Source organism: Mus caroli, chromosome 8 (assembly GCF_900094665.2).
Source record: "Mus caroli chromosome 8, CAROLI_EIJ_v1.1, whole genome shotgun sequence".
NCBI lineage: Eukaryota > Metazoa > Chordata > Mammalia > Rodentia > Muridae > Mus > Mus caroli.
Window position 1 is genome coordinate 40,106,945 of NC_034577.1, and position 25,045 is coordinate 40,131,989.

The window sequence follows — 25,045 nt, forward strand, 5'->3', positions numbered from 1 at the left end:
TATTTGCCAGCTACCTAGCTGTCCTTTTTGGGTATTCTTGTCATTTTTTTTTTTGAAATTTTTATATTTGCACATAAGACCTTTAAAAATCTCCTCCAAATATTGTATTATTTACCAAAAGGAAATTCTCAAAAATGGAATTGTAGGGGGCTGGTGAGATGGCTCAGCGGTTAAGAGCGCCCACTGCTCTTCTAAAGGTCCTGAGTTCAAATCCCAGCAACCACATGGTGGCTCACAACCATCTGTAATGAAATCTGATGCCATCTTCTGGAGTGTCTGAAGACAGCTACAGTACACTTACATATAATAAATAAATAAATAAATAAATAAATAAATAAATATTTTTTAAAAATGGAATTGTAGAGTCCAATAATAAAAACTTAGTCTTAGCTGGGCTTGGTGACACACATCTTTAATCCTAGTACTTGGGAGGAAGGCAGGTGGATCTCTGTGTTTGAGGCCAGCCTGGCCTACAGAGAGAGTTCCAGGGCAGCCAGCGCTACACAAAGAAACCCTATCCCACAAAGAAGCAAACAAATAGGAAAAAAAAATCTTAGTCCTGTTTTGTTTTTTTAAAAAGCTGTTTTTATATTTATACAAATGACAGGTTTTGAGGTGTTTGATCACTTTTCTAGTCTTTTATAAATGATAAAAGAACGATCTAGCCAGGCCTGGTGATACCTGTCATTCTAGCAGCTGGAGTGGTAGGATTGTGAATTTGCAGTTGGTCTGCACCAGTTGAAGAAGTCAAGAAGTGGGGACAAGGTCTGTGTTAGAATGCTTGTCTAGGGTGCATAAAACCCTGGATTCTTCCAAGGCACTACAAACAAGTAATAGTCTCCACCCCCAAAGAAAACAGTATCTCTTGTCATCTCCGTCACTTTGTAACACTAAAATAGAAACATACATATGTAGGAAGCCCTGTATCCATGTCTGTGACTGCAAACCCAGAATAATTTGCTTTATAGAAGGAATCCTAGAGCCAGGTCCTTAACAAAGCCTGAGCTGTGGTGAGTAAAACCTTATGCTGTGCAAGCAGCTGTTTAAGGAGGCGCAGGTCTCCTTCTCTGTGTAGCTCTGTCGCTGGCAATGGAGAGGACGCCAGATTGTCACCCAGGGAGCTTTTAAGGTTCTTGCAGTAAGAATGTCGCTTTTTCCTAATTGGCGCCTCTGCCTCCCTTTGTTGCAGGTGGCAGAACTGGCTGAGTGCATAGGCTCCGGGCTGATCCAGAAGGGGTTCAAGCCTTGCTCCGAGCAGTTCATCGGCCTCTTCTCTCAAAACAGACCCGAGGTATTAACCAGGAGCCAAGCCGGCAGAGCTGCTCACTGTGCTGGGTCTCCAGGGCCCTTCGTGGTTCCCCCCTGCAGCTGCTGGGGACTAGGCTTTGTTCTCTGGTTTAGGCTGAGTATATGGCTTTGCAGTTTGTCTTAGAAAGTTCCAGGTATGAAAATGAGAACTGAGAATTTCTCTTCAACTTTCAAGAGAAAAAAAAATCATCTCCCCTTAATTTTTTGTTTTGTTTGTTTTGAGTTTTCTTAATTCAGGTCATGAAACAAAATTCTTAAAAAAAAAAGTGTCAAATCAGAAGTTTCTTACCTTCAAGGGCTACCTCTGAGACTGGATAAACAGGGTTAATAAATTGTTAATAATAAATTACAGCAGAGAAGCTCGGATACATTTTTGTTAGTAGCAAACTCTTCTTCCTGAGAGGTCTGAGCCTTCCTTTCAATCAAATTTCCAAACCTAAAATACTGTGAAATATGCGCTATGAGCTGCTCTCCTTATAGATTTACAGCTGTTGTTTGGATATGGAGGCTCACACATAGTATTTAAGAAAAGAGACTTGAGGGGCTAGAGAGAAGGTTAAGAGCAGACACACACTGCTCTTCCAGAGACCAGAGTTTCCATCCCAGCACCTACATCAGGTGGCTCACAAGTACTCAAAGCTCCAACTCCTCTGGCCTTATGGGTACCTACACACACACACACTTAAAAATAATTTTAGAAAAAAAAGACTTAAAGTAGGGTGTTACTTTTAAAGTACTGCTAACGAGTTGTATCAGCAATAACTATCTTGGAAAAATTCAAGCATCATTTGTTTTTATATCTGCTTATGTCCAGAAAGGTGTCTTGGTTTTCCTGTCCCTGTTGTGTCTGATTTTATAAGTTCTTCTATCCCTGGGTCTCATGTTCCTTGAAGAATCATCTCTGTCTATAGCTGGCCCATGCTTAGTCTCAAGGGGTGACTTGGTTTTCTTTTGAATCTCAGGGACAGATCCAAGCTTTTTCCATCAATAGAATTGTTATCATCTACCTAAACCACAAGACAGATCCTTTGTTTTAAGGGATAGATTACTGATGGTTTCTCTGAAATGTGATACGTGTGGATACAGGAAAGGACTGTGGGAGCCCAGCCAAGGAGAGATCCTCAGTAGAGTCTTGGAGGAAATCTTAAAACAAAACAAAAGCCACAGGCACAGCGCCGAGTCCACACCACATGCCTGTGACGGAGCGGTCCTCTCCCACGGCAGCTGCTCCCCTTTCTGTGCTGTGATCAGCATCCTGTATGCCATTTGAAAAGTGCAGCTGAGATAAGGGCGTGTCTTGCAGTTGAAGAGGGACAGTGCCACATGTGCCTGGGAGCTCAGTCAGTTCCTGGCGGCTGAGGTTAGTGATGAGGTGACCAGTTACTGTATCTCTGCTGTCCCTGGTCACTGTACTAAGGGGATTTTTTTTCAAGACCACTTTCCGCTGTAATGATCATTTCCTCAAACGCTTGCATCAGTACAGCTTGATTTTAAGGAAGGGCAGGTTGTTGTATGCAAACTTAAAGATTAATTTTTAAAGGGATAGAAGGAGAAGATTTCAAGAATAGGAAAAAGTTTAAAAGGAGGAGCAAGTCGTCTTGTTTGCTTTGAACTCTCCTGGAGCCCAGTGCCCAGTGGGAGACAGACATTAATTTTGTTGCAGTGGGTGCTTCTAATTTGACTCTCTGAGCATTGCCCTTGGCAGTGATTCCAGGGAGCCATCTCACTCTCTCTTTGTGACTTTTACCATTCAGTGGGTAATCGTCGAGCAAGGATGCTTCTCTTACTCAATGGTGATTGTCCCACTCTATGACACCCTTGGAGCTGACGCCATCACCTACATAGTGAACAAAGGTATGTCTTTGTCTTTGTGCCACCATAGCCCTAGGTATAGGCTTGATTCGATGACTTTACATTTATCTATCTGCTTGGAAGGGGATATTACGTGTCAGTGTGCATCGCTCTGGCATGCTAGTGTCTGTGTGTCAAGCTTTTAGCATCCTTGGGCTCACTCCTTATCACCTCTTCATTTACAGCTGAACTCTCTGTGATTTTTGCTGACAAGCCAGAAAAAGCCAAACTCTTATTAGAAGGTGTAGAAAACAAGTTAACGCCATGCCTTAAAATCATAGTCATCATGGACTCCTACGGCAGTGATCTGGTGGAACGAGGCAAGAAGTGTGGGGTGGAAATCATCAGCCTCAAAGCCCTGGAGGTGAGTCCTTCCATACGGCCGTGTCTCTGAAGGGCTGGCTATGGTACCCAATGCCACTGTCATCCCAGTGCTACTCAGCCACCTAAAGATACGGGACAAAATTCCCACCTGCCTACTGGTCCAGGGTTAGGCCTGCGTGCTGAGAATTGCTTCTGGGTTTTGTTTGGCTTGGCCTCATTTTTTTAAGATGGTCCACCTCTGTAGTCGAGGCTGGTCTAGAGCCCACTGTGGAGCTCAGGGTAGCCTTGAACTTGCAGCAGTCTTTTCTTACCTTGGTCTCCCAAATGCTGGGATCACAGGAATGAGTTCACTTGTCCTAGTTAAGTTTCTGCTGCTACGTTAAAAATCATGGCCAAAAGCAACTGGGGGAGGAAAGGGTTTATGTGCGTGGCCTCATGTCCCCATCACAGTTTATCATGACAGGACATCAGGGCAGGAGGGTCATGGAGGAATTGTCAACCAGCTTGCTCCCCATAGTTTGCTCAGTTTGTTTGCTTATACAACCTGCCCAGAGTTGCTACCACCACAGTGAACCAGGTCCTCTCATCAATCATTAATCAAGAGCATTCCCTCATAGTCTGATAGAAGCCTTTTCTCAATTGAAGCTCCCTCTTCCCACATGGCCCCAGTTTGTGTCAAGTTGGCTTATGTTAAGCTCACCACCATACCATGCCCAGTTCCCAGTATTAGTTTAATATGTCACCTGCAGAAGCCTCAGGAAGGGAACTGTAGTCCTCATATTTTTCCTTGGTACCAGTGAGCCATACCAGTAGACACTGGGACCTTCAACATCACACAAGTGGATGTGTCTAGTTTGTATACTCTATTGAGTCTTAACTGCCTTTGTCTCTGAAACCAAGCCGGACACAGAAGTCTGTCTCATCATTCGCCTGTCCCTCTGTTGACTCTCCCTTCCCCACCCCCCTGTGTGTGTCTGTGTCTCTGTGTGTCTCTGTGTCTGTGTGTGTCTGTGTCTGTGTGTTATGGTACAGGCGTGGATATCAGAGGACAGGTTGGTGGCATTGATGCTCTCCTTTCTCCACTTGGGTGCCGGCGGTCAGTCTTGAACGGCGAGTGCCTCCACAGAGCCATCACAGCCCCCTCATCATTTCTTTCCCCAGGTTTCTTCTATAGGTCTTAGTGAATTTAAATCATGGATTCCTGATTAGTTTCCATCCTAGTCAGGCTTATTATTGCAGTGATGAGACACTGTAACCAAAAGCAAGATGGGGAAGGAAGTTTATTTGGCTAACACTCCCACATCACTACTCATCATGGAAGGAAGTCAGGCGGACACCTGGAGGCAGGAGCTGATGTAGAGGCCATAGAGGGGTGCAGCTTACTGGCTTTCACCTCATGACTTGCTCAGTCTGGTTTCTTCTAGAACCCAGGACCACCAGCCAGGGATGGCACCTCCACCACGATCGATCACTAATTTAAAACATTCTCATAGGCTTGCCTGCAGGCAGACTTTATGGAGGCATTTTCTTAATTGCAGTTCCCTTCTCTCAGATGGCTTTAGCTTGTGTCAAGTTGACATAAAACTATCTGGTACAACTTATTTATTGATCTCTCTGTTTTTGTTTTTGATAATGGTTTATTTTCAGTTTAAGCACAGCTTAACCGTTCTAGAATCAGTGGGGTGCATATGATCTGACCCCAACACTGACTGGCCTTGGGTTAGGAAGCAAGGAAGCCAGCGGAAGATCCTTTCACAAGGGCATCATAGGTGATAGGGTCCATAGAAGAAGCTGCGCTGTCATGGAAGGTGTAAATCTTTTTGTGAAAACCATTAGAAATATGGTTTTAATTTTTATTAGTTCTCTTCCTTCTACAGAGAATGAGAGGCTGCAGAGCAGGGCCTTTGCTAAGGAACCAGTAGTCAGGGCAACTCATTATTCCAACGCTGACATGCACGTGTATGTACAGCCACACACATGCACATGGTGCACAGAGGACAGCCCCACATGTATTTTTGCCTAGGCCTCACTTTTAGAGTGCACCTAGCTTTTTACCTAGACGTTTATACTGGAATGGGTTTGTTTTTTATTTTTTTATTTTTTGTTTTTGTTTTTTTTACTTGTAGTCTTTCGTGCTATTGAAATCTTTTCCCCTGACTGCCTTTTGGTCCCCTCTTCTGAGAGGCACACATGACCTGTTCTTTCCTCTTGCCTTTTTTAACCACTGAATGAAAATTAAAACAGGAATGAATGAATGAATGAATGAAGATTGTAGTGCAGAGTTTATATTGAAATCCTGTTTTACACTTAGCTGCTTAATGTAATTTATGCATTTTAGACATTTTTGTAAACCAAAAGTGAGAAGAAAAGAATGTAAAATTTACATTATAGTTGATCCTGGGGGTCATTCACATTAATCTATATTTACAGTAATACCTATATTTGTAGCATCAAGGTAGAACATAAGTGTTTTGGGATATTTGCATCTTTATAGCTTAATTATGAACATTTCTGATATACATACTGTTGAGTACTACAGCATACAGTCATGTTCCCACCTTCCTACTACAGAGTCTGTGGTTAAAGTTTTAACACATCTGCTTCATCTGACTTTACTCCTATATGCATCTAACCAGCCATATATTTTATTTTCATTTTATGCATTTCATTAGGCTACAAATGTAATTACCCATGGGTTCTCCAGTGTTCTTGCCACTCACTAGAACTCAGCTTTATTAATTTTTAACCTAAAATGACCACTTTTTAAAGTAATCATTTTTTTTTCTAATTAATAACAAGACAAACTTAAGGATCTAAAGCCCTTGCTGCAAATCATGGAGGTTATGTTTGTTCCTCTACATTAAAAGCAAATTGTATGAGACTATGGCTTTATATCCTATTGGCCATCAAGTGAAGAATCTAGAAGTTGCTTAGGATCAGCTGGGCATAGTGGTGCATGACTGCGGCTCCAGCACTTGGGAAGGGGAAGTCGGAGGGATTATTTCGAAGTCATTAGCTGCCTAGCTGTTTTGAGATCCACGCGGCCTACAGGAGAGAGCTCCTACCTCAACAACTAAATGGAGAATAGATGAGCAGCAATTTGAAGTCAGAAAAGAACATATGGAAAATATTTTGCAGAAGTCCCGTGCTTTGGTTCCTTGTTGACTGTGGGGTGGTTTTTGGTGTTTTGTTTTGTGTTGGTGGCTTTGAATGTTGCTCAGGCTGATCTGGAACTCCTGGGCCCAAGCCATCCTCTTGCCACAGATTATAGGTGTGTACATAAGTGCCCAACCCTAGCTGACTTCTAATTCAGTATTGTTACTAGCCTGTGGTCTATAGTATATGTAAATTAAATTGATTAAAAGTGTGTTGGGTGGAGCTCTGTGAGCCCTGGACATGCACACCTAATTTGCATTTTTGATAGGTGCCAATGTATTCTCAAGTTCTCCAACTTTACTAGGAAAAGAATATAAGTTTAATTTTTTTGTTGTTGTTGTTGTTTGTTTGCTTGCTTGCTTGTTTTACTGAGTGGATATGAAGGCTACTTAATGCAGTAAACTGAAGCACATACCTGATGCAGAAGTCAGCACAGGAGCAGCTGCTTCTAGAGACAAAGCTAGGCTCCATCCTATTACCCACTGCGGAGCGCCTCCCACCTCCTTGCGGCCTGTTTCAGCTCAGAGTACCCGAATCCTCCTCCCTGTGTATGGAGCGTGGCTATCTGATCCTCGATAACAATCAATCAGGAAGAGGGTTATTCTCCCACGGGTGGGGAGAATTCATTGAGGCCGAGCCAGGCCCAGGCGGTCAGGGAACCTGATGGCAGAGGGTGCTGAGGACCAGCAGGGTTACGTTCAAGAGCACGGCTTTGTTAACAGCCATCAGAGGAAGAGGGAGAGGGCCGGGATGCAGTGCAAATGCTGTCTTTGGAATCAATCCTATTCCCAAGGCCATTTATGTGGTTTTGTGTAAGAGACAGACAACTGGCCGGGTGGTGGTGTCGAACGCCTTTAATCCCAGCACTTGGGAGGCAGAGGCAGGCGGATTTCTGAGTTCGACAGCCAGGACTACACAGAGAAACCTTGTCTCGAAAAAACCAAAAAAAAAAAAAAAAAAAAGAGAGAGAGAGAGAGAGAGAGACAACTGGAAAATGGCTTCCCAGAACAATAGATACTATGACTTCTGTTACTTAACAGTGCTCAAATTCATTTAATTTGAAAATGGTGTTTTAGCCTGCTATGAGAGTAATCTGTAGTAATGGCAGTAACTGGGGGGGGGGGTCCTTTTATTTTTTAATGTGTAAGGGTGTTTTGCCAGCATGCATTTGAAGCACATGGGCACCTCCTAACTGAGTTCAGGAAAGAGCAATCAGATTCCCTAGAACTGGAATCACAGATGAGTTTTGCCATGTGGGTGCTAGGAATGGAACCTGGGTCCCCTGGAAGACCAGCCAGTGCTCTTACCTGCCAAGCCATCTCCACAGCCCTGACTCTGTATGCTTTATAGTTAGAAAATCTTAATACTGAAGGTTTTTTCCTCTCTGTCTTCTAATTCAGGACCTTGGAAGAGTGAACAGAGTGAAGCCCAAGGTAAGCACTGTTTTATGGCCTTCTACAGCTCTATTCTTTGCAACATCCAGTCATACTAGAGACTGTTGGAAGTGCAGATGCTAGGTACCTTGTGGATTGATATATTCTAATCTGACTCATACCCTCTCTTTGAAAATGTTTTCTTCAGCCTCCAGAACCCGAAGATCTTGCGATAATTTGTTTCACAAGTGGAACTACAGGTATACTTTGAGATGTACTTGCTTCAAAGCAGTATTTGGAAACCCATGATCTCTGCATCCCTTTTAGATGATGTATTAACTAATTATATGTGGGAGCAAGAAAACAAGAGATAGACATGGACCAAGAAAGGTTGCTCCGTGAGACAGTCTCGGGACCTGAGGGTGCCACCTAGTTAGCTCAGATTACTGAGAGTGACCTCAGATTTACTCTACCATGTCCCTGAAGAATAAGAGTCCCAGCTTTCTTCCCCTCTTGATACACATGAAGATTTTAGTGAATATTTAAGGTAATTTCATGATAGTGAGTTTCCTTTCAAAGGTCTCAGAAATTTAGTATTACTGAGTTTGGCTATCCAGAGGGTACCAACAGTAGAGCTAGCCAAGGCCCTGATGATAGAGGGTTTTTGCCATTCTTGGCTGGAATATCTAACCTTGTTCTCCTTCCTGTGTGCTCTGTAGGCAACCCCAAAGGAGCAATGATCACTCACCAAAACATTATGAACGACTGCTCAGGTTTTATAAAAGCAACTGAGGTAAGCCTTGAGACTGTTGTCATGGCTCTTCACATTCATTGATTGGCTTTAGGCCCCGAGAGAGAGAGAGCAGTAAATCTCTCCTCCTCCTCCTCCATCAGGTCCACATTGTATATAAGCCCTCTGAGGTGTAAATGAGACCTGCACTGTTGTGTGGCCAGACTCCCCCTTCTCTCAGATGCTTGACCTGTGGACCTAAGCCCATAAGCCTTACTGTGACATTAGGATGGATCACTGGCTGGAACTCTCGGTGCCTTTCGTGTAGGGGAATATTTGAATGTCACCCTGTACTTTTAGGGAAAGACAAGGGAGAAACCTCAGTGACTTTACTAAAGTGTTAGGAGCCGAGTTTTCTTTAAGTTACCAATGAAAGCTAGAGACAGCTAGCTGAAGGCTTTAAATCATTATTGTTCTGTTCTATGGTCAGTGTGACTCCCATTGTATGAGAAAGATTAACATCTGAAACTCTAGTTAATTGCCTGTCCTTAAGGTTTTCTGTCCACAGGTTGTAGTCTGCATGGGTTGCCATTAACAAAGCACTATAGCCCAAGTGGCTTAAACAACAGATGTTCATTTCCCTCAGTTTAGGAGGCTGAAAGTCCAGGACCAGATGCCAGCAAGTTTGGTTCCTGGTGAGGGCTCTCTTTAGGGCTTGCAGATGGCTACCTCTTTCTGGGTCCTCTGGTGTCCCTTTCTCTTCTAGAGAGACACCAGGCTGCTGGGTCGAAGTCTACTTACTCCCAAATCTAATCATATCAGGGCCCTGTTCCTGATCCATGGGGCTTAGGACTGTCCTGTGTGAATTTGGGAGGTGGCCAGAGTTCAGTCCCTAACTCCAAAGATAGCTTGCATGCCTATCTTTGCCAAGGTACCATCCTTTAAAAGCATACATTTAACAGTATGCTTTTGCAAGCTCTTGGGAGTATTCTGTAGCCCTGCTCGTGGCAGGGGACTGTCTGCATCTAATGGTTTAGAGACGTGGACGTCTTTCTGAGGTGGATGCTGGGCTGAGTTTTGAGAATGCTTCCACTTGGTTTTACTCCACTCTCACGTTTCTTATTCTTACCCCTTACTTTGCGGGGGTGGGGTGTATGCTGTATTGTCACTTAAAGTGAAATTTGAATCTCCTAGTAGACCTTCAGGGTCTTCAAGATGACAGAACTTCCCTGAAAAATAGTTATTCTATCAAGAAGCACTGCCAACTTCTAACACTTCTAGCCATGACACCAGCATGATTTCTGCGGTTTATCAGAAAATTGAAAACTATGGGTGCCGGGAATGAACCTCAGCAGTAGAAAGCATGCTTTCTGTGTTTGAGGCCCTGGCTTTAGTCCGCACGCGCACGCCCACACTCACGCGCGCGCGCGCGCGCGCGCACACACACACACCAGCTTACACTCTCCTCACGTATGATGGGCATGACTGTAAGTGTGTGGGTGAGCCTTCTTTGTGTTAATAACATGCACTTACACGCAAGCCCTTTCTGTGTCCACCCATCCCTAAGAAGACCCACTCTGAGGACACTCAGGCGCCCACACTTATTCTGCCTGTGGACTCCTCTTGGTCAGGATCTTATAAGAGAGCCAATCTCTGCAGGCCAGATCTGAGGTTGCAGTAAACACTTTTGAGTTTTCCTGAGATGAAGGGAGGCTCAGAGATAAGCCTGGTGTTCCAGCTCACCTGCTAGAACCGTTTATACCATCAATCCAAGGTCCTGGGAAACCTCTTCCTTCTTCCCTTTGCACTATAACAGAGCTGTCCTGTCAGGGAGTGGACCCAATGTTGCTTAAGGGGCAGTGGAACCTGCCTGGTACTGGGGTGTCGTAACTGAAAAAGGAAGCACGCGGAGCACACGGTCTCTCAACACTCCAGTTTGGGCAAGATTTTCTTTACGGGGAGATGGGTAATAGTTCCGAAGTGGCAATGCTTGGTCATCGGGAATGATTTCCACTGTTTGACAGAGTGTTGCTTTGGGACAGGGGATGCAGCCCTGAGGTAGAGCACTTCTCAACATGTGCACGGCCCTAGTGCCATTCCCAATAAGATTAAAAAAAAATTACTTTGTATTGTTTGGTACAAAGAAATAAAAGAAATGCAGACGGCAGAGTCCGCGCTGTGTTGAGAGGCCGTGTACCCTGCTCTGAGGGAAATGGGAGGCATCCTGGAAGTCTTAACTTTTCTCTTCTCGCTGGTATCCTTGCTTTCAGAGTGCATTCATCACTTCCACAGATGATGTGCTGATATCTTTCTTGCCTCTCGCCCACATGTTTGAGACCGTTGTAGAGGTAGGCGACTGCTGTGTCCCCCTCCTTGTCTGCGTGCTCCCCGCTAAGTTTTTTTGTCTTCCAGAGTGCACTGACCTTGAATGCCAGTGACACACAGATTTCCTACTTACCACTGGCACACATGTATGAGCAGCAGCTCCAGGTAAGTGTGGGGTACAGCCTAGACACACACGCACACATGTGTATACACACACACACACACACACACATGCACACATATACACATACACACATGCACACACACATGCGCTCGCACACACACACACACACACATACATGCACACACACGGTCTTCACTCGGCCCCACTGCTGCAGCAGCACAGGTTATTGGAAAGAATATGAATTCTTGCTGTAGGTCCATACTGGGTATTTGAACTTTAATCCTACAGTTTAAAATCCAGAGTTTGAACATTCAAAGAATGTCCATAAGGACACAGTTACAGGTGAACAATTAGAGGAAGATTTTTTTCTTCTTTCCTTTTTTTTTAAATTGAAAACAACTTTTCATACAGTATATTCTGCACTCGTTCCCTTCCCTCATCTCCCAGGCCCTCACTCCCTGCCTCCCAGCCATCCAACTCTGGCCTTCTTTCTCTCTCTTTAGAAAACAGACAGGCCAGTAAAAACCACAAACAAACAGAACAAAACAAATCCAAGCAAACCAAAAAAACAAAGCAAATAGACAGATAGACACAGATACACACACAAAGAGAGAGAGAGAGAGAGAGAGAGAGTACAAAAAACACATATACAAGCACATACACAGGCATACAAAACCCATTAAAACACAAAATCAGAAATCATAATAGATAAACAAAAGACCAGTAAAGTTTTTTTAAGAAAAGCATTGTGAGAGAACAGTTCCAACTTTGCCTTTGGTTTTATTGTGTGTTGGTCACCTACTGGACAAGGGGTGTCCCTTTTGTGTGATTTGGAGAAAACGAATTTTTCCCTGGGAATGGTTGTCATTCGAACATAGCTTCTAAGTTAGGGCAGGGGCTTGTGTTCAATCCCCTCAGTGCTGGGCCTTCGTCTGGCTTAGCTGCAGGCCCTGTGCATGCTACCACAGTCTGTGTGAGTCCATCTCTGTGTCAGTCCTGCTGTGTCTAGAAGGCCTTGTTCTGTCCCCATTATTGGCTCTTACAGTTTTCCATCTCTTCTTCCGTAGAGTTCCCTGACCTGAGGGAAGGGTTTGATGGAGACATCCCATATGGGACTGAATGCTCAAGGCCTCTCTCTCACTCTTGGCACAGTGTCCAGCTGCAGGTCTCTGTATTAGTCCCCATCTCTAAAGGAGATATTTTGTATTCGTTCACTTTGATGAGTCTCAGAGGCACCCATTGTGGAAGAAGCCTCTCTTTTGTGTTTGTGCTTCTCACTGATGCACAAAGTGGCTGAATCTTTTCACGGACGTCCTGTATGCCCTGGGGAAGAAGGGTGGTTTAACTGACCAGAGAAGAAGGGTTCTCTGTACATATCTGTGCCCCTGGTTTACAACATGACCAAGAGCAGGGAGATAACTGAGTTGGTAAGTGATTGTCCTACAAGTGTGAAGACTCGAGGTCTGTCCCCAGAACCCATGTCAAAGGCCAGTTGTGGTAGCAACTTGTCAGCCTAGCACTGGTGAGGTGGAAGATCTCTGGAGCTCACTAGTCGACCAGCTTAGCCTAATCAATGAATCCCAGGTCTCAGAGAGAGACCTTGCCTCACAACAGGGCAGATAGTCTCCTGAGGAACACCACTGAGGATATCTTCTGACCTAATGTGCATGTGTACACACACACACACACACACACACACACACACAGGGTCCTTCTCTTTCTCGGACAATTTTAGTTTTTTTGCTAGAGGAAAAACAGTGGGCAACATGTATTCCTTGTTGAACATTTACTGAGAACCAGGGCTCAGGTAGATGTGGGACACCGTAGTCTGATGGCCAGAGGACACTTTGATTGACGGCTGCCCTGTAGGCTTTGTGTCTTTCAAAAGGATGGAGGTGCACCAGGTTCCGTCCTCCATCTTTTCCTCCTTGCACATCACAGGATGTTATGAAGTGCACACACAATTGCTATATGGTCCAGCAGTTCCCCTTTCAGGTACACACACAAGTGTTGAAAGCAGGGACTCACACAGGTGTCTGGACACCAGGGCTCACACAGTTTTATTCACAGCAGATAGCAGGTAGGAGCCTCTCAAGTGACTATCAGTAGTCAAATGGGCCAAATATTCCACAAACAGTGGAATACCGGGAGAAGCTGGGGGTAGTGGCACAGACTTTTAACCCTAGCACCCAGGAGGCAGAGCCCGGCAGATCTCTCTGAATGCAAGGCCGCACTAATCTGCATAGTCTAGTTAGGGCCACATAGTGAGCCTCTGTCTCAAAAAAAAAAAAAAAAGTATGCTGGGATCTCCAGTGAGTCCTTAGTGAGCCACAGGTTCTGCTGTGGCTTTAGGATCTCCAGTGAGTCCTTAGTGAGCCACAGGTTCTGCTGTGGCTTTAGAGGTGCAGCTGGGAACACAAGCCTGCTGCCTTCAGTGCTCAACAGGGAACCGCTGTACTTTTCTTTCTTTTGTTTGTTCACCTTCTAAGGAGGAGGCAGGGGTGGGGGTAGGGGAGGAGGAGGGTGGAGCAGAGACAGAGAGGAGAGGGTGTTCGCCTGTGGGGGCACAGATTTGCACACACTATTGTATGCATGCAGAGGTCAGAGAACAGCCTTCAGATGGTGGTCCCTGCCTTTCCCCCTTGTTTTAGAACAGGGTCTCTCTGCCACTTTGTGAACCTGATTGCCTAGCCCCTGGCCTTCCAGAGTCTCCTGTCTCCTCTGCACTTCCCTGTACACTGTACAAGCTGTATGTGGCTCTTTCCTGTTTGTTTGTGTGTTTGTTTTGTGTGTGCACACATGGGTAAATGTGGAAATCAAAGAATAACTTGTAGGCATGGGTTCTGTTCCCATGTGGAGCCTGGGGATCAAACTCAGGTCCCCGGGCGTGGCTAGCCAGCACCTTTACCTACTGAGCCATTTCACGTTCCCTCCTTGTGTGCTATTTGGTTTCTACCTTAAAACTATTGCCTTTCTGTCATCTTCTGAATTTGTTTTTAATTTTTAGCTTAATTTAGGCAGGTGATTTGTCTAGTTTGTTTAGGTGGCCATTACAGTTTGCAGGAGACAGGGAGAGCTGCATGTGGTATAGCCTTGCAGATGCCCACTTAGAGTCCGGACTCCAGCTAATTCAGAGTGTTTTCAGAAAGTTTTACGTTTTCAGAAAAGGAAATGAGATTTTAATAAGCCTCATTTTGGAGGCAGTGGGTTTTTATTTTGAGAATAAATAAGTTCTCAAGTTCCTGGAAGGCTAAAAATATTTGGGATGTATAACACATAACCCATCCAACAGCTGTTGCTTGTTAGCCCCAGATAGCCCTTCTCATTACTCTTAGGAAGAGCCTCCCCTGGGTTTACACTAACTCCTGTATCACTGGGATGGTGGAAATGCTAAATTTCCATGTTTGTACAGAGGAAAGTAAATGCAAACTGAGAGGGAGGGAGGGAGGGAGGGAGGGAGGGAGGGAGGGGGAGAGGGAGAGAGAGAGAGAGAGAGAGAGCCTCCATATTTAGGAAGGACTTGTGGAGCTGGTTTGAAACACTAACCCTGCAGGCTCCCCTGCTCCTTGCAGTGCTGACAGTGTGTGGTCTGTGTTCACTCCTAGTGTGTAATGCTGTGTCATGGAGCTAAGATAGGATTTTTCCAAGGAGATATCAGGCTGCTTATGGACGACCTCAAGGTGCTTCAACCCACCATCTTCCCTGTGGTTCCCAGGCTGCTGAACCGGATGTTTGACAGAGTGAGTCCCAGGCAATGAAGGGGAGGGGACAGAAGGTGGGGCTGTGAGTCCTGGTGCCAATCTGACAAGGGGTCAGCCACATATCCTCTGTGGCCATCAACAGTCCGCTCATTTCCATAGAATGTCAGCGTCCGCCTCCACAGATGTGGAACTGAGTTACTGCACAGAGCTGTTGGTAAGAAGAGACACAGCCCACTGTAGGTTCTTAGCTGTAAGGGGCAAGGTCAGTTTCTCTGCCACCTCTCAGCTATAGAACAGACCGTTCCTCCCTGTTTCATCCAGGAGGACACAGATAATTGTGAGATGCTTTTAATTAATTGTCCCCCCAACCCTTGCGTGCCTTAACTGTCAGGTCACCGCACTAAGAGAAGTGCCAAGGCTTCTGCCACCTCAGTCTAGACTGCTCAGCCGGGCAAAGCCAGCCCATGGCGTGGTCAGTCTTCAGTCAGGCACTGTTAGTGCTTTTCTCTTCTCCTCCTGGAGGCTTCTGTCGTCTCTAGGAACCTTGGTGGTCTTTAAACCCCCTCTTTCAAAAAGCCTTTGAAACACTGAGATGTAATTTTACATAGCATACTGTTTGCGGTGTGTGATGTGTTCCCTGGGGGTGGATCTCCACAGTGAAGTCACACAGGCGGCTCCAGGATACATCCAGGTAGCCAGAGCATGAGCAGTTAGTTCAGCGGTCTTTAAGGATGTCAGTTTAAAAACACTTCCAACACCCCAGGAAAGACCGCTTTTCCTACTCTTTGTCATCTCCACCCTCCTGCCTGCGAGACTCCTAGGCAACCAATATCATACCTTCAAAATATGCATTTCAGTATTTTATAACTTTTTATAGCCAAATACTATTAGTGTATGGTTAGAACTCACTACATCTAGCCAGTCCTTCCTTAATGGTCATTTAGGTGGTTTTAGCTTTTGGCTACTGTAAATATCCCTGCTTGTAGACACTTGCAGGCAGGTTTTCATGTTTTCATTTGTAGAGTTGGGCCACAGGGCAGATTTATACTTAATAGCTAGAGGGTCGTCTGGTCAGTAGCTTTCCAGAGCAGTGTCCACCCCTCCGGCAGCCACAAGGCTGCTGGGTGCTGTATCCAGTGTGCTGTTGTCCGCTCCTTTGGTTTTGGCTGTCTTGGAAGATGTGAGAACCTTACTTCTTGCCTCATTAGATTTTTGGACAAGCAAACACTTCCTTGAAGCGATGGCTGTTGGACTTTGCCTCCAAAAGGAAAGAGGCGGAGCTTCGCAGTGGCATCGTCAGAAACAACAGCCTGTGGGATAAACTCATCTTCCACAAGATACAGGTAGCAGATACTACACTCCCCACGCAGATCTCCTGTGGGAAGTGGGGGGGGGAGGGAGAGGGAGGGAGGGAGGGAGGGAAATGATATAGGTCTGTAACCCCAGTTAGGTAGCTTAGGTAGGAAGATTGCAAGTTCAAGGCTAGCCTAGGCAGCTTAATGAAACCCTCTTGCAAAACTTAGTAAAACTTACTTGCAAAGTAAAAAGAGGGGTGGAGACAAAGCTGGCTCAGTGGTAGATTGCTTACCTAGCGTGCCCACAGCCTGAGGGATCAATCACACACACACACACACACACACACACACACACACACACACACACACGGGCATACAAGCCAAGAGAACTTTTGTTCTCTTGTCTCAAAATTAGAGATAGGGCTGTTTCGTAACTCTGTTCTCCAGCTACAGCCAAACAAAGCTATAGCTGATCTAGGTGGAAGGATTTGGGAGACTTCAGCCTTTCTTCAGCTTTTCTGGAACAAGTATGCCACTCCCAACATAATGTTTTAAGCCTGAGATTAAGAATGTATAATGCAGGTGGTGTCCCAAATGCCAGAATGTGGGAGTTGCCACAAATCTGATCTCTACGCCACCCAGCAGCAGAGTTGCTGGCTTAGCGCCAAGTCCGCCGGATGGAAATGCGCAACTCTGGGAGGGCTGAGCTTGGTTGGTCCTGGGTCCCGATGTGAACTCTGTCCCAAGCTGCCCATGCCATCTGCCCGGAGGCTGGTTGGCTGTGACACGGGGTCCCAAGCAAGTGTCTGACTTCTCATATGTAACCCCAACTTGTCTCTGTCTTCCAAGTCGAGCCTGGGTGGGAAAGTCCGGCTGATGATCACAGGAGCAGCCCCGGTGTCTGCCACAGTGCTGACGTTTCTGAGGACAGCGCTCGGCTGCCAGGTGAGGCCCATCTACCACCTGATTGTCCCAGGCTTCCTAATGCTATGGGCTGGTCTACTGATTGACAAAAATGTACATGTGTTTTCATTCATAACGTGGTGTGTGAATCCATCGAGTAACGACTAAATTACTCTGGTTAAATAACTGAATTACCTCACATACTTGTCAGTTTTGTGTGTGGTGAGAACACTTAAAAACAAAGAAGCTATTTGCCAGTAGAGGGTACAGTGTATTTTACTCTATGGTCCACTCTGAGTCCGCCCTGAGCTCACTCGAGTCTGCACAGTACATCACTTGCTGCTCCGTCCTTCCCCACAAAAGTGTGTTCACCCAGCATCTCCCCAGGCCTCCCAGCCCCTCATCTGAACATGGCTTAGTTTGCTTGGAAAGTAGGTTAGCTCTAGAGGAGTAAATCTTTATGTGTTTGACTCTAGATAAAATAATTTTTCCAGCCTGGCGATGGTGGCGCACGCCTTTAATCCCAGCACTCGGGAGGCAGAGGCAGGCAGTATTCTGAGTTCGAGGCCAGCCTGGTCTACAGAGTGAGTTCCAGGACAGCCAGGGCTACACAGAGAAACCCTGTCTCGAAAAACGGAAATAAATAAAAGAAAATAAAAATAACCTTTTCCTAGGGTAAGGCTTTGAGCCATGGCTCTAGAGTGTGACTTCAGGGATGGGATGGGTCATCAGAGATAAGCCTACCACACACTGTGCTGAGAGGCAGTTAGAAAAGAGGCTGGGGCTTGTGGTAACCCTCAGGACAGGTGTGACCTGAGTAGCAGGGCTACCACCAAGTGGATAGTGACCCAGCCAATGGAGACTCCCCCTTCCCTGGCACAGGAAGTTGAATAGGAAGGAAAACATGGAAGATGTTCAGGGTGCATATTATTTATACTATCCACCCCGATAGGTGAGGGACTATTATGTTTTGGTTTTTTTGTTTGTTTTTTGGTTTTTCGAGACAGGGTTTCTCTGTATAGCCCTGGCTGTCCTGGAACTCACTTCGTAGACCAGGCTGGCCTCAAACTCAGAAATCCACCTGCCTCTGCCTCCCGAGTGCTGGGATTAAAGGCGTGCACCACCACACCCGACATGGGGTGCATGTTGTTTATACTATTGAGTGTACTTACTAAACTGAAAGTTAAAACATTCAGAATCTAGGATTTCTCAGGAGTTAGTAAAACTTGATTTCTTGTGCACTTCCTATAAAGACGTGGCTGTCCCACACTAGTAATGTCTTGTTTCTTGCTAAGTTCTATGAAGGCTATGGACAGACCGAGTGCACTGCTGGTTGCTGCCTGAGCTTGCCTGGAGACTGGACGGCAGGTATGGTTGGCAGAAGAGCCATTTCCAGACTCTCTTCATTGGAGTTTGAGGTTGGGATGACTGGAAATGGATTGGTTATTGATTAGGTCATTAACCTCCTTGCATAGCAATGTGTCTCAAGAAATTAGGTCTCCGACAAATAGTCCTGAGCTGGGTAGAAAATGGTTACAGGACCCAGGGTGCTTAGGTTGTGATACACCCTAGCCGAGGCCGCCTCCAGCAAATTTGCTAGTGATTGAGCAGGCTCTCATCATTTGCTGGTGCTTTTAACCCATGAGTAGTTATTACAGCTGTATATGTGCCAAGCCAGTTGTTGAATCCTCTGATAGAAATGAACACAAGCCCTTTGTCTCAAAGAAAACATAGTAGATGATACCCACAGAGGTTGTTGGGCCTCTACAGTGGATAAGGTCTGTAGGAAGGGTGTATGATGAACACCATATGAGTGTTAACCCGGAGACACTTTGAGAATGTTATGCATTATAGATGTTGCTTAAGTAGCATTGTGCTGTGGGGTGAAGGGTCACACTGCAAAGCTTTGGGCTTCTCTGTAGCCCTTCCGTAGGCTCTTCTGCACAGCAGTTAATAAACACCCCTGACCATTTGGTGCATGGTAAATCTAGTGACTGTCTAATAACATAGACCCTAGCATCTATGCCACGGGATGAATTCTACAGGAATCAATTTAGACACTCTGGAAACAGCTTTATGCCTTCAGTTTTTAGCATCAGGTTCCTTAACAGCCAGCAAATTTAGAATAACAGTCTCTGTATGTTGAGATTATTAAAACATAGGTATTATGAATGTTATCTATTATTTTTATATTAGGAAAAGACACTGACCTGGTTTGCTTAGCTGCTATGATCAATCACCATGGTCAAAAGCAACTTGGGAAGGAAGGGGTTCATTTCATCTTACTGCTCTCAGGTCATAATCTGTCACTGAGCAGAGTCAGGACAGGAGCCCAGGGCAGGGATGGAAGCAGAGGCCACAGAGGAATCCTGCTGCCTTGCTATCCGTGGCTTGTTCAGCTGGGCCCTCCCCACACCACTAATTTAACAGTTGCCCCACAGGGTTGCCTACAAGGTCCCCCATTCCAGGTGATCTAGCGTGTCTAGTTGTCAAACACTAACCAGCATTCACCCGATCCCTCCTCCTCTGATACTGCAGAGTTCAATCGACTGTGGGGATAATAGACGTCATTGTAAAAATATGCTCCTCTAAAAACAGTGGCTGTGCCAACCAGAGTCAAGGGATGTTTCAGAGAAGAATCAGGGTGTACAGGACTACCTGTACCTTTCTTAGAGAGTGGGGACATTAAGAAGTTTGACAATGATGTGGTAGTGCAAGCCTGTCCCAGCACTAGCGAGGGAGAGGCAAGAGGATCAGAACACCCAGGCCATCCTGCACCATATAAGGAGTTGCAGAAAAATTTGTATGGGGAGAGTGGAGCTAACCCAGTCGTGGAACTGAGGTAACAGTTTTATTTGAAGGCATGGCTCCAGGTGTCTAACCAACCTTCAGATGAGTGGCCATAGTTTAAATGTTGAAAATGTAATCAAAGTCTCAGAAATGGGAGGGGTCCTGAGTAGACTTTTGGGTGTTCTTCCCTCGCTTTGTGAAAGAAGCTCTCTTAAATCATTTTACCAGAGGAGGGGGAGCTGTAATTACAAAAGCCAGAAATCTACCACAGCTGTTCCTACGAGGGAGCATGGCCGTTGTAAACGTGCTTTGGCCTCAGACCATTGTCGTGTGCTTCAAATGATTTTCCCGTTTACCTGCAGGCCATGTTGGAGCCCCCATGCCTTGCAATTATGTAAAGCTTGTGGATGTGGAAGAAATGAATTACCTGGCATCCAAGGGCGAGGGTGAGGTGAGTGAAGGCCTGTCTGTCGCTGGTGAGTGAGTAGCAGCTCCTGTAATAGCTGCTGTTAGGAACCCAGTTCCCGTAGCACTCAGTGCAGCTATAAAGCCTGATTCTATTGGAGAGCCTGGAGTCCAGGAGGTCAATTCAGAGGGACATTTATGCTTGACTCCCTAGGGGTTGGAGGCAGGATGCTTTAGTCCTTCTTAGGGACCAAGAATATGACACACAAGCTCCAGTGAGACTTGTCTCCAGCCGGGCTAATGGCCCTGCCTTGTGCATAATTAGCCTAATTATGCAAGTGCTGTCATCCGATCCGAGACATTACCCCTGCTCCTGAGAGGTCAGTAGGAAAGGAAGTGGGGGCACTGGAAGTATCCCTCAAGATCCTAATGGGACTTCGGTAATTCCCAATAGAGCAGAGGACTGAAGGCTTCCAGATAAAGCACACATACTTTTCTTGGAAATCCCTGGTCAGTGTTGTGAACAGACCATCTCTTCTTAGGTGTGTGTGAAAGGGGCAAATGTGTTCAAAGGCTACTTGAAAGACCCAGCAAGAACAGCTGAAGCCCTGGATAAAGATGGCTGGTTACACACGGGGGACATTGGAAAATGGCTGCCAGTAAGTCGCCCCCTCTCCCCTTTGCAGATGATTTTGTCTGGATGCAGGGGAGGAACGTGTCCCTCCTGCTGCATGCACAGCCTGTGCCTTTAGCAGCCCACCCGTCTCCTTTGCGTCCTGCAGGAGATAGGCTTATAGCCTCCTCACACTTGGTCAAAATGTGGACATTCACTGCAGCGCATGGCCGCTTCCTCTTTAGCATCCAAAAAAAGAAAGGGGGGGGGGTGGATTTTTACATCGAGTAGTGCTTGATTTGAGTGCTCACCAGTATTCTCACATTGTATCTGTGCTGGGACTGACTCTGCCCAAAGTACTGAAACACCTGCCTTCCCCTGAAGAATGGTAAAGGCAGAGGTGATCCGGCCTTTGTCTGTGCAGTGCTGTGAAAAGGGAACGCTATGTCCTGGCTGTCAGGGAACACACCTCATTCGGTGGGCAGATATGTGCGTCCCCACTTCAGACAGGAGGCTAAATAATAAGTAAGTCTGATGCTAAGTGGGGAAGCAGACATCACAATATGGGCTCTGGAATCTCTTTCCACCTGGCCAAGTGGCTCTAGGCAACTTCTAAGACCTTGTACTATGACCAATGCTGGGAAACCAGCTTGGAGCTCACGCATTGCCCCTCCCTCTCTGGAACACAGAATGGCACCTTGAAGATTATCGACAGGAAAAAGCACATATTTAAACTAGCCCAAGGAGAATACATAGCACCAGAAAAGATTGAAAATATCTACCTGCGGAGTGAAGCCGTGGCCCAGGTGTTTGTCCACGGAGAAAGCTTGCAGGTATGTTCTTCCAAGTCAGAACTGGTGTTGGGAGCTGCACAGTGCCATGAACCACAGGGACTTTGAAAGTGATGGACAGCTAGGCGTGGAGGAACACACCCACATCCCAGCCCTTGGGAGGGTGAGGGGGCATGAGTTGGAGGCCAGCCTGGCTACTTAGGGAGACCTTGTCTCAAGAGTTAAAGCAGAAAAGTGATTAACAGTTTGAGTCGGTGCCCATTGACCTCCATATCTGATAGGCTGGACTAGCACTGACCCACTATTGGGTTTTACTGAAGTGGCCTTTCCTATCCTCCAAAGTTGTTCTCTCTTCAGTTTCTGGAGTTTTGTTTTGTTTTGTTTTGTTTTGTTTTGTTTTTCGAGACAGGGTTTCTCTGTGTAGCCCTGGCTGTCCTGGAACTCATTCTGTAGACCAAGCTGGCCTCAAACTCGGAAATCTGCCTGCCTCTGCCTCCCAAGTGCTGGGATTAAAGGCATATGCCACCACGCCCGGGCCTTCGGGGCAGACAGCTCCTCATCTGGGCTCAGGCAGCCCTGGAAAGGAATAACGTTCTGGGAAACAACCTATAGTATTCCCAGATGATCGCACAGGCCTGTGGTGCGGGAGAAGTAACCAGTCACTTGTCTGTGCTGTAGGCCTTTCTCATCGCAGTTGTGGTACCCGACGTTGAGAGCCTGCCATCCTGGGCACAGAAGAGAGGGTTGCAAGGGTCCTTCGAAGAACTCTGCAGGAACAAGGTGAGCCTCAGAAGGACCCCAGCCACCTTCCGGTTCTCCACTCGGTCCTCAGAACCTATAGATGGGAGAGAAAATAATCTGATTTTTTTCTACACTATTAGGATGTCAATAAAGCTATCCTGGACGACTTGGTGAAGCTTGGGAAGGAAGCTGGTCTGAAGCCATTTGAACAGGTATGGCTTTGATCATGTGCATGAATTCAGTATAGGACAGAGTCTGACTTGAAGATTTTTAAAAATATTTGATTATGTATTTTATGGATTTGCATGTGTGCATGCATGACAGAAGAGGGCATCAGATCCCATTATAGATGCTTATGAGCCACCATGTGATTGCTGGGAATTGAACTCAGAACTCAGGAAGAGCAGCCAGTGTTCTTAACCCCTGAGCCATCTCTCCAGCCCTGACTTGAAGATTTTAGAGGTTGAAGAGTGGACCTAAAGAAATACTGGGAATAGTTTGATGTAAAGGGATTTCTTTTAAAGATTTATTTGTAAGTGTGTGTGTGTGTGTGTGTGTGTGTACATATTTGTACAAGAATACAGGTGCCAAAGGGAACCTCGTGTTCTGGAGGAGCAGGAAGTGCCCCTGACCGCTGACCATCTCTCCAGGGCCCGGGTTCTTACTCAATAAGCCACTTCTCTCTTCCCTGGGGTTACCACACCGTCCTGAATTCTGTCCCAATAGGACCCACATCCACTGCTTGAGAAAACATGGTGAAGTGTGAGGGTGGGCTGGCGCCTTAAAGGTTGTCATCTCCTTTGAGAACTTCCTTTCTGTTGAGACTTCTTAGACAACGTCTGTGTGTCTGTCCTTGTGTGTCCCTTCCAGGTTAACAGCCATGTTTATTTGCAGGTCAAAGGCATTGCTGTGCACCCGGAATTATTTTCTATTGACAACGGCCTTCTGACTCCAACACTGAAGGCGAAGAGGCCAGAGCTACGGAACTATTTCAGGTCGCAGATAGATGAACTGTACACCACCATCAAGATCTAACATGAGGAAGAATACTTAGAAGAAATGGCGCATCTCCACAGTCCTCCTCGTACCAATGGCCTTCGTGTTGGTAACTTTGCCTGCAGCGAGTGTGGGAAAGGAAATGCCCTGCCGCCGGACTTGTCCACGGGGTCTTACCATAGGGATAGTCGAGGGCACGGAACACTGCCTTACTTACAGTCACCTGTGTTGCAGCCCATGATCCCGGGGACACACAATTTCCAAAACGAGCCTTAAACATTGTAAAGGGGAACCCATAAAAGTGCTAAGTTATTTAAGACTTCTTCAACCAATAAGGTGGATGTTACAAGTTCTGTCTCCTGTTTTTCTAACTGAGGGGTTAGGACTTATTCTTTCTGATATGTCTGCTGCTTGCTGCGCGTTTTGCAGCTGTCTGCTGCTCTGAAGAGCACCGTACACTGGAGGAAAGCTGTCCCTTTAAGAACAACTGTCCAGGCTGAAGAAAGTCACAGTGGACCAGAGATTTTCCTTTTGAACCCCTCCTCCCCTTGCCCCTTTCCCTCACCACCTCACATACAGTACACTCACATGACCTTTCTGATTTGTAAGGGTTCCACACGGTCCCTGTTGCGCCTGCTGGCACATGAGGTTTTCAGTAAACTAAAGAGCAGACCCTCTTCAGAACATGTGGGTGTCGGCGGCTCACTCAAACGTTCTCAGACTCCTCTCCAAATCTGATTCCCTGCCACCACTTTGTCCCAGGGGTTATAAGGAATCCTGCCTTAGACTCTGCAATGAAGATGGTATTTCAAAGAACTCCCTGGAGCGGCCATGCTCAACTGTGACATCTCCACCGCTCTCCACCTGCTCCCTCGTGGATGCAGCCCATGTTGGTAACGGCCACTGGGCTCCCTCGTGGAAGCAGCCCATGTCGGTAACGGCCACTGGGCTCCAAACGTGGTTTTCCTGGCAAATTATAATGTGGTGATCAACTTGCTTTTTTTTTTCCCCTCCCAGTTAAACTCAGGCAAAGCATGTCTTCAAAACTATGTAGGGAGCTGATATACATGGGTACTTATTAAAATGGACAGTAACAAGTAAATATCCTTATTATACAACTACCTGATTTATGTGAAATGCATTTGACAAGCCAAAAATCTGGGATGAAGAAATCTGGGGGGGATAAAATCATACCCTGGGATTCACTTCCCAAGGTATATATTTTTTTTAAGTTAATTTGGGAAATTAAGAGCATTTCACTTTACTGCGAGTCTTTGCCACATCCGACCTATCCAAGCTGTTGTTTATACATTTGAAGCCACTGTTGTTGGCTGTGTGACAGTGCGTGTGTTATTGAAGCACAACTGGGTTTGCACTAAAGAATCATCATTGTAATGACACTATTTGGTAGCCTAACTTCATACTCGTATTCTTAATTGCACAGGAAGTCGCTAATTTGTCACAACGGGGTTTTGAATGTTTGCTTTCAGTGTTGGCTATTTCTATGTTTTATAAACCAAAACAGAATTTCCAAAAACAATGAAGGAAACCAAAATAAATATTTCTGCATTTGGAGTGAGTGGAGAATGTCTTTCGAGTGCCTTGTGATGTTTGGGACA

At 45.9% G+C, this 25,045-nt stretch overlaps 1 protein-coding gene across 4 annotated transcripts in view; it reads left to right on the plus strand.

The window, feature by feature from the left end:
- Acsl1 (acyl-CoA synthetase long chain family member 1) overlaps window positions 1-25,001 on the plus strand; it is a 63,929-nt gene extending 38,928 nt beyond the window's left edge. For 3 of the 4 annotated variants that reach the window (XM_021169316.2, XM_021169314.2, XM_021169315.2), the window contains exons 5-21: window positions 1,190-1,291; window positions 3,063-3,162; window positions 3,345-3,523; window positions 8,040-8,072; window positions 8,221-8,272; window positions 8,732-8,805; window positions 11,013-11,090; window positions 14,797-14,931; window positions 16,101-16,235; window positions 17,037-17,132; window positions 18,386-18,458; window positions 20,243-20,331; window positions 20,828-20,944; window positions 21,588-21,731; window positions 22,368-22,469; window positions 22,571-22,642; window positions 23,325-25,001. In XM_021169316.2, coding sequence (XP_021024975.1) covers window positions 1,190-1,291; window positions 3,063-3,162; window positions 3,345-3,523; window positions 8,040-8,072; window positions 8,221-8,272; window positions 8,732-8,805; window positions 11,013-11,090; window positions 14,797-14,931; window positions 16,101-16,235; window positions 17,037-17,132; window positions 18,386-18,458; window positions 20,243-20,331; window positions 20,828-20,944; window positions 21,588-21,731; window positions 22,368-22,469; window positions 22,571-22,642; window positions 23,325-23,465 — 1,722 coding nt within the window. In that variant the 3' untranslated portion in view covers window positions 23,466-25,001. Of the gene's footprint in view, window positions 1-1,189; window positions 1,292-3,062; window positions 3,163-3,344; window positions 3,524-8,039; window positions 8,073-8,220; window positions 8,273-8,731; window positions 8,806-11,012; window positions 11,091-11,154; window positions 11,233-14,796; window positions 14,932-16,100; window positions 16,236-17,036; window positions 17,133-18,385; window positions 18,459-20,242; window positions 20,332-20,827; window positions 20,945-21,587; window positions 21,732-22,367; window positions 22,470-22,570; window positions 22,643-23,324 lie in introns of all 4 variants that reach the window. The other variant, XM_029480966.1, reaches the window with a different exon arrangement.
- Window positions 25,002-25,045: the final 44 nt, after the last annotated feature.